Below are 15,544 nucleotides of genomic sequence, written 5' to 3'. Positions count from 1 at the left end.
GGATCATAAAAACCACGATAGTTTCGCGATGGAAATTACGATTCATTTATGCAAATTTCTGTTTTTCTTTGATTTGCAAAAGCTCTCCTAAATTATAAGAGTTGCGTAATACGGATGATTTAAGAAGGCTAACACAAATCTTTTTTTAGAAGCCTATTTATTTGATTTGCTTTTTTACTTATGGCTGCACTAATTATTATAGATATGGTTAAAGGAATACGGCGAATTTACATCTTGCGCTCAGTAGCTTTTTAGTACCTTTAAAATTCAAGCTTTTTAACTTTAAGCTTTTTATAGTCGTTCTTTGAAAAATTAAACTTGAAAAAATAACTAAAACAAAATAATTAAAACATAAAAAAAAATCATTAACAAAACAGAATATTATTTTAAGTAATGATTTTCATGATCCATCGCTAGCGTTGTTATCAGCCACCGTTTAATATTTTTAAATATTTTTAGTTGCACAAGTAGTAACAAATTTTAATAACTTAAATACTTAAACACTCAAGATTTTTCGGACAAGGGTTTTAATTCCTGGCCGTGAACGTGAACATTGATAGAACATACCCTTCAAGTGTTCCCCACGCTGAAATTAATAATTTCTATGCGGTGTACAGGAGTAAAGGAATTGTGTTTTTACTTCTCCTTCTTAAATTTTTTTTAAAGTTCTAAGATTTTAAAGATTTAATATCGCACGCGTGGTCACTTTGATTTTTCGCCTGCGTAAAAATTTAATTTCCCGCTTAAATTTTTTTCTCTTTAGTATGGCTATAAGTATTTAATTATTTTTGTTTTGAAAAAATAAAGTTTCTACAAGTGAATGTTTTTTATAACTGGTTTCACGCTGCACACTTGCCGTCCTGCTCCAGTTGAACATGATACATTTACGTCATTATTTGATAACACATTATGTTTAAAAGAATGCCTTTATTATTTGATATGCCACAAATACGTAGTTATTATCAACTTTTGATATCTTAAACGTTAAAAATGGCGCCTGGACTAAATTTATACTTGAGACAACGTATTGTAAATCTCGCTAATTTAGGAATTAAATTTACTGAAATTTCATCAATATTATTGAAAGAAGATAAAGCTTTAGTATCACGACAAGCAATACCTAACGTATATGCGAAATTTAAAAACACAGGTTCGATTGCGTCAAAATCAAAACCTGGTCGACGCAGGATTTTGGAAATAAGACATTATGATTTTATAGACAGTTGCTACGAAAAAAATGATGAACTCACGTCAATAGGTAAATTTTTTAATTAAAAATATTTTTTTTTATTGTTTTTTACAAACTTAATAAGCAAACAAAAATTTCACAGCAAAGCCGAAAAACTTCTCTGTCTTAAGAAAAAGCCCTGAGTACGAATGTTGGCAAAACACTTTATATTATATTTTTATCAGAAGAATGAAAAAAATCAATTTAGTAACAATATTTTCATTCGTTAAATGAAAATTTATATGGTTTAGTTCAATTCTCTCCCAATCTTGCTTTTAAAACATATCTAACATTAAGAAGCATATCATTCATTATTACGTTTTTTTTTTATATCTTTAGAGCTTCAAAAACTTATAAAAGAAAAATTTGATTTGGAAGTTTCGTCCAATACAATAAAGAAAACGAGGAAAAAATTGGGATGGACGTTAAGTGGTCCAAAATATTGCCAATTACTAAGAAAGGCAAACCAGGTCGCTAGACTAGAGTTTTGTTTGGAGTTACAACAAAACAACGAAACTCTTTGACGACATCATATTCACCGACGAATCTACGATTATGATGGATAAGCATGGAAAAATATGTTTTCGGAAAAAAGCCCGCTTGCCACGCCTCAAACCTACTCCAAAACAACCATATAAAGTACATGTGTGGGCTGGTATTTCAAAGCGCGGTCCCACGAAAATAGCAATATTTTCAGGGATCATGAAAAAAGAATTTTATGAAGACATATTGAAAGATACTTTGCTTCCATTTATTAACGAGGTTTACCCTGACGGACATAGATTCCAACAAGACAACGATCCTAAGCATAAAAGTAGGTATCCTTAAAACGAGAATGTACGTTTTTATAAGAACATGTTTTAATTTTTTACACAGCCTTTTTTTATAATCTATCCTCTTTTTTAACTTAGGTAAATTAGCAGTGAAGTTTATTCAGGACAACAACATAAACTATTGGCAACTCCAGCTGAGAGTCCTGATCTTAATACTATCGAAATGTTATGGCATGAATTGAAACATCATATACGTTAAAAAATTAAACCATCTGTAAAAGATGAGTTAGTAAATGGCATATGTGATTTTTTGAAAACCGTTGATTGGAAAAAGTGTCAGCGATACATCAATCATATCACAAAAGTTGTTCCAATTGTTATTGAGCGTGAAGGAAAGGCGTCTGGGCACTAAAATAATTCAGCTAAAGCTACTATTTTATTTTCATTGTAATGTATTTGTGTGTTTAACCAGTTTTAAAGATATTTCAATTAACCACAACATTTATTCGTTTTATTTTTCTTCACAAGCAAGTACCGTTGTTGTAACAATAGCATAAAAAATAACACCTGCTCCTCAAACAATTTACTAAAACAAAAGCTGTTAACTCTTGAGGTTTCATAGTGTTTCCTGCGGCTATTAAATTTAACAAAAGGGAGAAAAAAATAGATGGTTTAACCCGTACCCGTTCTCAATTATAGAACCACTGTCAAAGCTGCTCAAGAGAAAAAACTCTGTGAAGGAGGTTTTTTCGTAGCGAAATGAATAACTACTTTTGGTGGCAATTTGAATAAAATACTTTTTGCACCCGTAACAAAGCTCTCATGTTTGACTTCGTCATGTGACAAATAATAGCTAAAATACAGAACGCATCAGTTATAATTCGCAGTTGTTTAAAGTTAAGATTCAATCTCGACTTTCATCGAAAGAGTAAAAGATGTCTGCACGAAAATTGTTGAAAGTTTACAAAAATGGCTTATTTTATTTTAATTCGGATAAAACATTAATGGTCTTACCAACAAAATACATAAAAAATGAGAACTACCAAGTTGGCATTACGGTGGATATTCAGCTGCCAAGACAAATAGAGCAAGCAGAAATCATTGATTTAAGTGGTAATTTATGACTCCAAATTTTATACTATAATTGTGTAAAGCACATAGACTAAAGTTATTTTTATATTTATATTATATATTTTTACGTAGATGACAAGACTAATTTAGAAATAAAGCTTTTGGAATATTATAATGACCCTGAGAATAGACACAAATTTGAAAGCAGTGAAGAGGAGGGTGAAAGAGATGACGAGGCAGAAACGGCATTGGTGATGGTTTTAAAGTGTGGAAGTAAGAGAAAGAACAAAAATGTAAAAAGTAGCGTTTAAAAAGAAAAGAAGAGGAAAGAAAAGAAAGAACAAGAAAAGAAAAGAAAGAAAAAGAAAAAGAAAAGAAAGAAAAAGAAAAGAAAGAAAAAGAAACGCCAACCCAAAAGAAAACCTTCGTAAAAAAAGAACTGGTTAGTATAATAAACCTTGTCTTTAGGGCTCTTTAAATCTGATATAAAAGAGAAATGTTAAATTTTTTAAGAAGTTATCAGAAAATTTCTGACCTAGAAATTTAGCACAGCTAGTAATAATAATAATTTTTTAGCCTGCCATGATAACATTTGGAGATACTGGAGCAGGCGCTAATAAAAAGGACTGGAATGAAAATAATGTAATGATGTTGTAAGAACTAAAAAGAACAGGGAGAATGAAACAGAATTAATGGATTGTTTACAACCTTTACAACGTACCGGTGATTAAAGTAGTGGTAAAACAACTGAAATTTTCGAAATACCAGATTTTGATAACGAATCCATCGATTTTGGGGTAAATTAAAAATTTTTTTTCTCTATATTTAACTTGTTCTACAAATTGGTCATGTGTGTAAATATACTATATTCATATTATAGGTCAAAGAGAGCGGTGTTCAATTTGCAACACAGGTCGATACAGCGGCAACCCAGCAATACCACAGTGCCTGCTTTTCAAGACTCCTGCAACAAAACACTCCGCTTGCTCAACAGATTGCTGAAATAAAAGCAAACAATGTTTACTTGCAGGGTATCCTTCACCAAGTCGTTGCTAATCAAGAACGAATCATTGGGAAATTGGCAATTCTTGATCCTAATAAGGTTGTCTACGCTTCTCCACCAAAAAAATTTACTACGAAGCTGACTCCAAAAAATATTTTTAGCACGTCAGCACCATTCGAGCCATTGTCGACGTCTGTAGAACCGACTAGCGCAACGGAAGATTTTTTTAACATCGAAAATAATTTGCCCGTTTCCGCTATGCAGATGGGAGGAAGGGAGGAAGTCACACCAAACGAAGGAAGAAACGGATCTGTCCTTTCCCGAAATACAAAAAATTTCGTATAGTTCACAATCTATAAAGAATTTTGCGAAGAACCTGGCTGTTGCTATGTTCTCGGAAGAGGAGAGAATAGACAGCAACTGCAGTGGCGCAAAAGGAAAAAAACCACTCAACCCAGTCAAGTTGGAAAAAATAAGAGAGTACGTGTTTCAAATTAACACTATGAGTTCTAGGGAGGAAGAAGAAACATGGAGAAAATGCGAAGAGGCAATAAACGAACTCGGAAGAAGAACAAGACGATCAAGATAGTTTTTTCTTTTCTACACTTTGTAAAGTGTTTGTAAATTTTTATCATAAAAATAGTTAGCTACTTTAACATAACATTTACAACTTTTCTTTTCTTGACACAAACCAACTTTTTTCCAAAGAGAGTTTTCAAATTAATTTGATCTTTATAAAACCATCTTGAGGCATGACTAAGAATAAATGTGCTAAAATAAATAAAATAAATTCTTTCTGTAAATGCAGGAAAGCCAGTCTTAAAACGAAACCCAGTAAAAAATAAATTTTGTGAAACGTATTAAGGATGAGTGCGAAGTTGAAACAACGTTGAACGCGATGATGTGTTGGCAGATTTGCTATATGCTTTTTGCATTAATTCTAGATATTTTTTATTTCTCTTTCCCCTTTTAAAAAGATGTTTTAAACCTTATTCAACATGATTTTTCTTTGGTATTACATCACGAAAACATTCGTCCGAAAGCTGTATTAAGGTACAGGACACCTAACCTCTCCCATGTTCTGGTTATATTTAACTTGCATGGGTGCGCACTCTTGAAGGTTGGACTGACTTGTGGCATGGTTCCAAATGGTCTCAGTCTTTCGTTCGAGTCTCAGTGTAATGCACCAGCCGAGCATAAGAGCGTCAGCATGAAGGAAAGGGGCCGACTTTAATGTTCTCTATACCTCACATTCTTCCTAATAACACCGACCGCTTTTTGGTCGCAGGCTTCATAAGCTTTGTGTTTTTGGTGCCTCCTATTTAGTACATTCACTTAAAATATAAGAATAATATATCGTAGATAAAATAACATCAAGACCGACCGGGTCAGTGCTGAAACCCTCACCTCGGTGACGGCAAACATATTTTTAAGTCCAGCCTAAGAAGAAATCACAGTTGGTTGAAAATCACACATAGAAAAAACTAGTCAAGAATAAAACCTATCGCGGACGTATATTTTGATTGAGATTTTTAAGATGTGAAGAGGTCGTTAAACTTCAGCAAATGTAAATACGGTGATCTTTTTTTAATTGCTTTTGTTTAAATTGTTATTAAAGCAATAAAAATTATATAGCATTTCAGTAAAACAATTGCATCGTGACGAACAAGATTTTATTTTTTATATGATCGTTAAACTCATGATGCATCGTGACACGATAGATCGCGTCTCCCACGATGGCATTATTTCACCTTTGAGGACAAAGATCGTGGATCGTGGGTGACACGCATGATACACGATACACGATGTTAGGCTTCCTGATAGCGGCACTGTATGTTTGTTTTATAAAAGAAAAAAAAACGTTACAGAAAACAACAATGAGACTATAACACTTTATGTTTATATATCTGTTATATTGGATTTTAAGGCCTTGCCCATCATCATCTTTTGAGCAACTTTTTCAGAAATTTGTATAACTAAAATACTTTCACAAATTGCAGAATGTTAGATAGCTTTTACATTTTAAGGTTTAATGAAACTTAATATTTAACAGCGTTTTTAGGTTCAAGGTTTTAAATTCAGAGATATAGGTATAAATAAAAAAGTCAGTTATTTTAAAAAAATTAGTCTTCAAATGCAACTAATTGGGTACAAGCAACTCTCCTTGTCCAATTATTTTCAAGATTAAGGCAATGACTTATTTTTAACTGTATACAGATTTTTTAAAATATATTATTAAAAACTAAGTTTTAAATCAATATTGGATCAAACCTTACTCAGTTAATTCATTTTACCATTTTATTATCATGCATTTTTTTAGGATATTAAGACAAATGATGATGTGACCTTAACACAGATTGTTGCATGTTATGGAGCGTAAGTATACTTATGTACAAAGATATCATAGACACACAGATAGCAAGCCTGGTTAGGGATGGAATGTTTTGTTTTTTAGAAGCATTTTAATTGTTATCAAAATGACGCTTGGGATGCTCGTTTTTGCTTATATTTATTTCTAGTAATGACCAGATGCTTATTACAGGAGGGAATAATCTGGGGAGCGAAATTAAATTTAAAAACTATTCTATGCTAAAAGTAACAAGATGTATAATATACGTGAACAAGCGCGCGAAAAAATTGTGCAAAAAGCTACTATCAAATTGTGATTTCTGTTACAAAGTTAGACACGAAATATTTTGCTATTCAAATAGGCAATAGTTTTTCAAAATTGTTTTGTGAGATCTTCTTGAACGGAAAATTCCTTGAAAATGAAGCCCAGAAGAGGAATGCAGAAAGTTGATGGTCAATAAAAGTCTTTCTGTCTTACGTAATGTTGTGGAAATTTTCGCAGACTACTTTCCAGGCATTTGGGGAGACCTTAATTCTGCCTACCTTATTGGTATAAAATTTGGCGCATACTAATTTTGGTGCACTCTACTTTCATCGTGATTTCGAGAGTACTAATTTTGGCGCACAAACCATTTGCGTGTAATAATGGTATAAGTTTTGGCGCATGGCAAGAAAGTTAGAATTTTTGTTAGCACTATCCAATTCTTGATATTAACAAATTCAACAAATATGAACAATTTTTACTAAATAAGAATTAGAAAAAAACGTGACTTCACACGTACTAATTTTGGAATTTTGCGCAAAAAAGCGCTAAAATTTATACGCGCCAAATTTTATATATCAACAGTGGCTCTTTAGAGATAGTTAAGAACTTCTGTTACTTAGGTGATATGTTGGGCAGTGAAGGGGGTGTTGGAAGAAGTGTTACTTGCAGGATAGGTTCTGCTTGGAAAAAGTTTAGAGAGTTACTTCCTTTATTGACTAGCAGAGTCCTGTCAATTGAGGTAAAAGGTAGGTTGGCCTGTGTAAGAAGTGTTATGTTGTACGGTAGTGAGACATGGGCAGTGAAGCAGGAAGATCTTGACCGTTTAGAAAGGAATGATATGAGAATGGTTAGGTGGATGTGTAATGCCAGTCTGAGAGACAGAAAGAGTTCATATGAGCTAAGAAGCAGGCTAAGTCTCTGTAGAATTAAAGATGTTATCCAGATAAGAAGATTGAATTGGCTGGGGCACTTGGAAAGAATGGAGGAGGATAATTGGGTAAGAAAGTGTGGAGACTTGATAGTTCCTGGGGCAAAGCCCAGAGGCAGACCGAGAAAGACTTGGCAGGAGGTTATAAGGACAGACTTGATAGAGAGGAAGTTGAGTTTAGATCTAACACAGTCTAGATCAGATTGGAAGAGGGTCATTAATATACCCCGTCCAACCCATGCTAGCATGGAAAACGGACGTTAAGCCGAGAATGATGATGATGATGATGAATAAGGTACATTCACTTTTGTAAACTTGGTAGAGACAGTTTAACTTTACCATTTAGTTAAAAATGCTTTTAAACACTTATCTTTTAAAAAATAAAATTTATAACAGCAAAAGAAAAAGTTAAAAATTTTACCATGATGAGATCCGAACACACGTCTACTCCCGTTTGGGTGCTCAGAGAGGCAAAAATTTCCATTCTTGTAGGACACATTTGCGTTTTAAAGAAGAACTCGAATAAAAAATTTAGTTTGGAAAAATGAATGATGTATTAGGTAAAGATGTTGATGACACAGTAGCAACAACTTAATCTTTGTCAAAATAATTTTTTAAACGAACCCAGCTATTAGAATCTGTTTTCTACAAAATATCAATATTTTGTGTATCATCTATATAAACACTTTACATTCTTCCAAGCACTAATTAAAAGGGAGAGTCAGAAAATCAGGGGAATTTGTTGGATCAAACATTGCCTTGAGTCATTTTTTGTGTTTTTTTGTTGTAAGCACATATACAAGCTAGTTGAACTAACATTTCAGTTAGGGAAAGGTCAAGGGCTCAAATAGATTTTATAATTTTAATATTGTTTTCTTATTACATAAAATTATTTCCAACCACAGTTAATCCTAAAAATTAGGCACTACTATTTATGCAGCCTTTTGTTTTTGGAAAAACAATCCCGCAAAATACCTTGCAAACCTGGTCGCATTACTATAAGAGGAGTTTAAAATTTAGCAAACAATAAAATACTGATGTGCTTTGAACTTCCTTGTTGACATGCAGTGCATCTTGTTGCATCATTCCTGTTTTAGCATGGCAATTTTGTTTTCAAAACCTGATACGAAGAGCACAAAGAAAGTAAAAAAGCCCTCTAAGGCTAAAAAATTTACTAAAACTGGTGATAAATCGGCAGATGAAGTTGACAAATCAAAAAAGACCAATGATAAAAAGTCTAAAGGAGATACAAATTTGCAATCCAGCGAAGAAGTAACGGTTACAGAAAAGAAAGTGAAAAAGAAAGAAAAGCCTAAACCATTTGTACCCCATGAATGGATTTGTCCAGAAATGGAAGAGAAACTAGCTGGTGTTTACGATAGAATAATTACTGCTTCTCAACTTGACCAACAGAATAATAATGTAGAAAAAGACAATGGTGTAAAGACGAATTCAAAAAATGAGGCAAACGCCAAAGCAGGTCATGATAAAACATCGTCGCAACATATACCTTCATTTGATTCCGATTCTTCTTGTGTGGAGGTGCCGAAAAAGAATGTATCAAAAATTCACAACTCTGACACAGATACCACAAGCTCAGATGAAAATGAGATTCCTAAAAAGAAGATTATTTCAAGGACACCACAAAAAACAGTTACAAATTCTGATACATCTTCTGAGAGTGAGAGCGAAACTACAAAACCAAAAAAGACACTTGTCAGACTAGCAAATGGGACTGTGTTAGAATCTCCATATGTACCACCACAATTACCTGCAAAAATGGAAACGAAGAAAAAAATGTAGGCTTTAGCTATTGTTTTTTTTATTTTGGTCATTATTATCAAACCACATGTTTATTTAGGGGAGTTCTAAAAACGATGTTTCAAATGTTTTATTCTAGAAAAAAATATGAAGCTGAAGATGAAGACATGGATCAGGTAGAATTTTCTAAACCTTTAAAATGCTGCTTGTTTTGTTACCAACACCAGAAAAACTGAAATTAAAGGTTTTATTGGAAATTGGGTTAAGGACCTGTATTACTAAAAATAGTGATGCCTATTTCTCCTAATTTTAAGGAAGAATTAATTAAGAAGAAGAAAAAGAAGAAAAAGAAAACTGACGAAGAAGATGTAGAAATACCGGAAACAAAGAAACGTAAACATGAAAAGAAAAGTGATGATCTGATTGATGATGCCAAAAAGAAAAAGCTTAGCAATGAAACTTCAGGTGAGAATATGATGGTGTTACACTTTAATTAATATACAGGATTACTACATAAAATTTTTGTAAAAAAATCTGCTAATCACATTTTTTCACTAAAGAAAGTCTTCACACATTGTCCAAACATTGACTATAGTAGTATATTGCATAGTTTCATCCACAATAAAAGGTTCTGCATGGTGTCTAAAAATCTTGCTATGTGGCACAAAGAATCTTATATGTACTTGTGAACACCATTATTACGTCTGTTTAATTGTGTATCAATTAGGAAAACAGTAGAAAACTTAGAGCTAACATTCTATCAGTATTTTTACCAAAAGGTCCTGATCATGATATATTTCAAAACAAAAGATTTTTTTACTGTAGTAAAAACTTTTTTAGTCACGTGACAAAACGTAAAATGAAACGTTAAAGTTTGTCATTAGACACCATTACGCCCTGCAAGAAGGCTCAGCATATTTCAGCATCCATAGAACCATGCTTACCCACATTGAATATTCGCTGTTAGGGACACTTGTTTTTATGTTCCGTGGACAACCCTGGTCATACATACAAAGATAGAATTAAATAAGGTGTGTTCATTTGTAGAGACAACAATAACAGAAGAAGATGAATTGGACGAAAACAAAAAGAAAAAGAAGAAAAAGAAAAAGAAAAAAAATGTAGAGGAAGCTTCTGGTAAGAATACATAATGTTGGATCGTACAGTTTGAATTTGTATAAAAGTATAATATTGCTGTGTGTGTTTTGTAGAGGATACTGAAGAAGACGAGACGAGCGAAAAGAAAAAGAAGAAGAAGAAGAAAAAGAAGCAACACGAAGGTATTTGGTGATTGTAATGAATCATTATTAGTGATGCAATAGGTGTTATATCTCTCTTGTGTTAACGTGTTGTGTTTGTTTCTTTCTAGCAGAAGAAACCAGTACACCTACAAAAACAAAAGAAGATGGTAAATTAAAACTCTTATTTTCACCTTGCTACAAAAAAGCAGAATGTCGTAAAATGTATCTCCCTCGAAGAGCTTTTTTAGCTTTTCTGTTTACAGCTATATGTAGTTGTTGTTTTTTGTTTCTGTAGAAGAGATGGTGGTATCCCAGTCTACGAAGAAGAGCAAAAAAGTATGTTGCAAGTTACTGTTGTAAAATTACATTAAATCATGCCTGTAGGAGAGTGATTTACTGCAAACGGCTTTTGTGACGATATTTTTTTAGCCCTACTTTTAAATATGCCTTGTTTGTAGGAAGCCTTGAATGGGATTTCTGAGTCTTTCGGACTAACTAGGCCACATTCTTGTTTTTGAGAAAATTTTGCACAGTAAACAAACACAGCAGGCTGAAAATTATGGTGACATCGAAGTTTTGATATTTTTATCAAGGAACGGATGTGCACTGTATTTTGTTCTAATCTACAACAGGTTAAAACACCATTTCGAAGGGTGGTGGAAGAAGAAGTAGTAGTTCCTGAAGCCTTACAAGATAACAGCTACGAAGCAAAAGTAAGTCTGTGAAATTGCATCTGCTATTATGAGAGGAGTGAGTATGCACGTATTTTAAAGTCGCGTGCTGAAAGTTTTTACTGTGTTATCTTCAATTTTTTGTTGTGTAACTTGGTGTTTGCAAAAAGTTGCAGTGAATATTTTTCCCGTTAAAGGCGGTTCCCCGGTCTGGTCTGGGCCATAAAACGAAATTCGAATTACAGTTGAACTAGTGTAATTCGAATATTACAAGGTTGGAATTTTATTCTCAATTCGGATCCCGAGATTCGAATGTTTTTACAATCACAATCAAACAAAGACGATTTGACGGAATGAAACAATCTTCTGATTTTTTTCTAAAAAATTTAAACACTAAATTTAATTGCTAAAAAAAATTTTCTGATAAAACTCGTGGAATTTACTTTTAAGTAGTGTGAACCTATGCATTTGGGTTATGATTGGATGCGATATTCTCAACCTTGTTGGTTACATAAAATGATAAAATAACCAAAAGAACAGATTTAATAAATATTGTATTTTTATGATGACACATTTACGAGTAAAAGTCGAGCTGGCTGTATTCACATGGACTGGTCGTATTGTTATTCATTTCATTCAAGTTGCTGTTATGAATAGCTTTCGTGACCACGTGATATAAACTTCGTCACCCAATTTTGCTCATTCACCTGCAAACATAAATCATTCATGTTGTTACTAAGTCAGCAATTAAAAAATAATGTGATTTGTTAGTGTAGATGAAATAAACGTTTTACCAACATTAGAGAGGATGTAATGTTTGCTGTAACGTGTTCGCGATAAATAAACATGAACTTCTGGCGGGAGAAGAGTATGAAGGATGATATTTTGGAGTTTTACAAACTGTACGATCCTTTGAATTTACAAGAAATTCGTCGCGCGAGTGCTTGTTCGAGTATAATTGAAGATATAAACAATATTTACAATCTCTCAACACCGTCGAAACTTAAAGCTACTGTTGTGCCCAATATTGCAGCAGGCGATGAAGTTGGTGAAGATATGGCAAGTGAGGAGGAGGAGGGTGAGAATTGTGAAGAGGAGGAGAGCACATCTTGTTTGAAGGTGTTGAGAAAAAAACGATGTTGGAATCCGTTGGTGAGAGTGTTTAAATTTGTAATTCACTTCGCTGTTGTGATGCTGGTGTTATTTCTTGGTGCTGTTGTGTTCGCGCGAATTGAAGATCGCATCGGATACGATCACGACAACACCGCATGGCATCTCATCTCGTCGTATGCGAAGCAACAGGAGAACGGAGCGCAAGTGGAACTTGAGAACGGAAAACTACCCAAAAACTATTCGTATAAAAGTGACAATTTCTGTAACGGCAACGCGACAGTGTTTTGGTGGTTCGTTGAAAACAAGTTTAATATCTCTCTGAGTGAAAAAGATAAACTGGTGTTTTTAGAGTCCACTGCGTACTTTCTAGACACTGTAGCGGAACGTGAAGAAATGTTGGTCGAGGAGATTAAAATACGCGATCGTCAGTTTGTTTTTACGAAATGGTTTTACTTCATGACTATTGCTACCACGACGATAGGTGATTGTGTTGTGTATTTATTTATTTATCTAGTATAGTTCGCTGTCTCAACATGGAAGCGATTTATTTATTTGTTTTTTTTATTTTAGGTTACGGTGATGTGTATCCGAAAACGGGAAACGGGAAGTTCTTTTACATGGTGTTTTCAGTAATCGGGATCCCATTAATGATGACGTTGTTGAAATCGACAGGTGAAATGTTAACGATGATCAATAAGAACTTTTTTCACATTATCAACCAATATTTATGCAAAAATAAAAAACCGGTACGTGCAAACAGGCCTTTAGTACTTGTTTGGTAAATGTAAGCAGGGTTTTATCTCTTATTTGGTGGAAGAGAGGGTAATGCTCAATTTTTTTTCGAAACTTATTTTACTAGCTAGCATCTTCTCCAAGAATATGACGTCACGACTTATTAAACATTGCGTAAAACCAGAGTGAATTCTTTCAAATGGAAAATGCTAAAAAATCTGGTCTATTCATAATCGTATAAACATGAAAATTTCACAATGTTTTCAATTCAAACATTTCAACCTATTCGGATCCGCTTTCCACGTTTTTTACGATTTTAATCTGAAATATAAAATATATCGGTTTTTCGGGATTTTGCGAGTACATACCCAAATTATGTAAAAACAGAAAGATATGTTATAAACTGTTTACATTACCAAAACAATTATTTGGTAAAATATTGCTTAGAACATTCTGAAACGCGATTTTGATAGGTAATAGTATTTTCCCCGATTTTAAAATTTCTGATGACGCCACACAAAAAAAGCTTTGTCAGCAAAAAAATAATTATGCTAATTTATATCATTCCTCTTTTACTACAACTGTGCCAAGTTATATTTCATAAGAAAAATTCTGTGAGAGTTTATTATTAGGGAGCACTCCCCCCCCCCCCCCCCTCCTCATACTTTCAAAAAGCCCATACCAAACAGGGTTACATTTCTACTTAATCTCTTTTTTTAACACATCTCGCTTTTTTTTAGGTGAGCGATGAATTATTATCTGCTATTTTTATTGTTAGCATGTTCATAATCTATCTTGCGATTGGTTGTCTGTTTACATCGGCGAAAGACAGCCTCTCTCTGATAGACAGTGTTTATTTTTGGGTGGTAACCTTTACCACGGTCGGTTTGGGTGACATCGTGCAGCCCCTGGAAACCCAGGTTAATTACATTGTCCCTTTAGTGTTGTACAGGACGTTTGGGTTGGCTTTGTTAGCTGGTGTTATTGACTCTATTTTGGATTATATGCGTGCTAGAAGGGATGCGATTTTGTTGAATGATCGAGTCCAAAGAGAAAGGAAAGTACTGCAGACGTTGTTGAATGGTAAAATGAACTCTGTAAAGCAAGATGTGTTGGCAAAGTCAAGGAAAGTGTATCGAACCATAAGTGGTTTTAATCGCAGCACTGTACATATGCGTAACTATGGCAACAAAGTTACATCACCTTCGAATAAATTGTGAAATAGTTCGAACTGAGTGTACAATTTTGGTTGTATAGGGGGCTACGCAAAAAGGTGATTAAACATGCAGTTGAGTTTGTTATGGGGACAAGTTTTCAACTATGAAACATGTGAACTGGCTAATGTTTTTTTAATACGTTGTGTTGATATTTTATTTTTAAATATTTTTTTTAAAGAAAACTTCGTGCGATTTATTTTTCTGCTCTTCGATACACTGGTGTTGTTTCCATATAATTGAATATATTTACTCACGCTTGATGTATTTTTATGGAGGTCTGAAAAGAATGATAATAAAATTAGAATTAGTCAAAAGTAATGCCGAATTAAGCTCGGTAATTGCAAAGTGTTTGCGATACTGATTTTCCCGTGAGATTCTTAGCTTACTTTGGCCTTACTACGCAGGGTCCAAAAATTTGTCATATGTTGGTCAATGCGAATGCAAAAGTGAAAGTGTATTAAATATTTATCTTTAACATTTTCACCATGACAAAGTTTTGGTAAAACCACGAGAATAGAAATTCGGTTTGTAAATTAGAATCGGTTACCAGTGGAAGTTCGACAGTGTATGTAATTTTTCATGTTATGTAACATACGGTTGATATCGTTTATATGTTCCTAAACCTCAGCGTACAACTCTCTTTCTTTTCAATATTCTCCTTTTTTTCAGGATAATTCTTTTCAATATTCTCCTTTTTTTCAGGATAAAATATATCGTATGTTTCATATATTTGCAAATTTAAAGTTTCTGGGCAAAATAGTAAAAAGAAAACTAAAAATATTACAAAAATTGTTCGTTCTCATGCAAAAGTTACACTCTAAAATCATAGTCTATTCAAGATCGCTTTTTCTTGATCTCTCTATCTCTTTTCATCTTTAAAAAAAGCTTTTAGATATGTCATTTGCTAAATTTTATTCTGCTAATTTCACTATAAATTGCGCCAGCAAGTTTTATATTCACCCGTTTATTTATAACCTCAAGAAAATTTAAACTTTCTTTATAGTGATGGGATTAACAATCTGCTCGAACCTAAAAAAGCCGCAGTAAAATGTGGCAAGCAGTCTGTTAATATAATTGCACTTATTTTTAGGGCAGGGCTGGGTGAAAAAAAGATTGTCAGCAAATTTAACTTTTAAGGTTGTAGTTTAGCAGTATTGATGCAAATTAGTTGTTCACTTCATCTACCAGTAAG

The 15,544-nt window shown here is 33.4% G+C and overlaps 2 protein-coding genes across 2 annotated transcripts in view; both read left to right on the top strand.

The window, feature by feature from the left end:
- LOC130612360 (nucleolar and coiled-body phosphoprotein 1-like) overlaps nt 1–15,544 on the top strand; it is a 114,573-nt gene that overhangs the window by 93,720 nt on the left and 5,309 nt on the right. The window contains exons 3-11 of the mRNA XM_057433665.1: nt 6,396–6,451; nt 8,715–9,416; nt 9,518–9,554; nt 9,693–9,843; nt 10,426–10,515; nt 10,590–10,658; nt 10,748–10,786; nt 10,915–10,955; nt 11,252–11,332. Of these exons, the coding sequence (XP_057289648.1) occupies nt 6,396–6,451; nt 8,715–9,416; nt 9,518–9,554; nt 9,693–9,843; nt 10,426–10,515; nt 10,590–10,658; nt 10,748–10,786; nt 10,915–10,955; nt 11,252–11,332 (1,266 nt within the window). The remainder of the gene's footprint in view (nt 1–6,395; nt 6,452–8,714; nt 9,417–9,517; nt 9,555–9,692; nt 9,844–10,425; nt 10,516–10,589; nt 10,659–10,747; nt 10,787–10,914; nt 10,956–11,251; nt 11,333–15,544) is intronic.
- LOC130612361 (TWiK family of potassium channels protein 7-like) lies at nt 11,340–14,534 on the top strand. The gene is made up of 3 exons (XM_057433666.1): nt 11,340–12,884; nt 12,974–13,149; nt 13,876–14,534. Exons 1-3 carry the CDS (start codon nt 12,137–12,139, stop codon nt 14,353–14,355), a joined length of 1,404 nt encoding a protein of 467 aa, XP_057289649.1. The 5' UTR covers nt 11,340–12,136; the 3' UTR covers nt 14,356–14,534.

Source organism: Hydractinia symbiolongicarpus, chromosome 10 (assembly GCF_029227915.1).
Source record: "Hydractinia symbiolongicarpus strain clone_291-10 chromosome 10, HSymV2.1, whole genome shotgun sequence".
In the NCBI taxonomy this organism is placed as follows: domain Eukaryota; kingdom Metazoa; phylum Cnidaria; class Hydrozoa; order Anthoathecata; family Hydractiniidae; genus Hydractinia; species Hydractinia symbiolongicarpus.
This window is presented reverse-complemented; position numbering and strand designations above follow the sequence as displayed.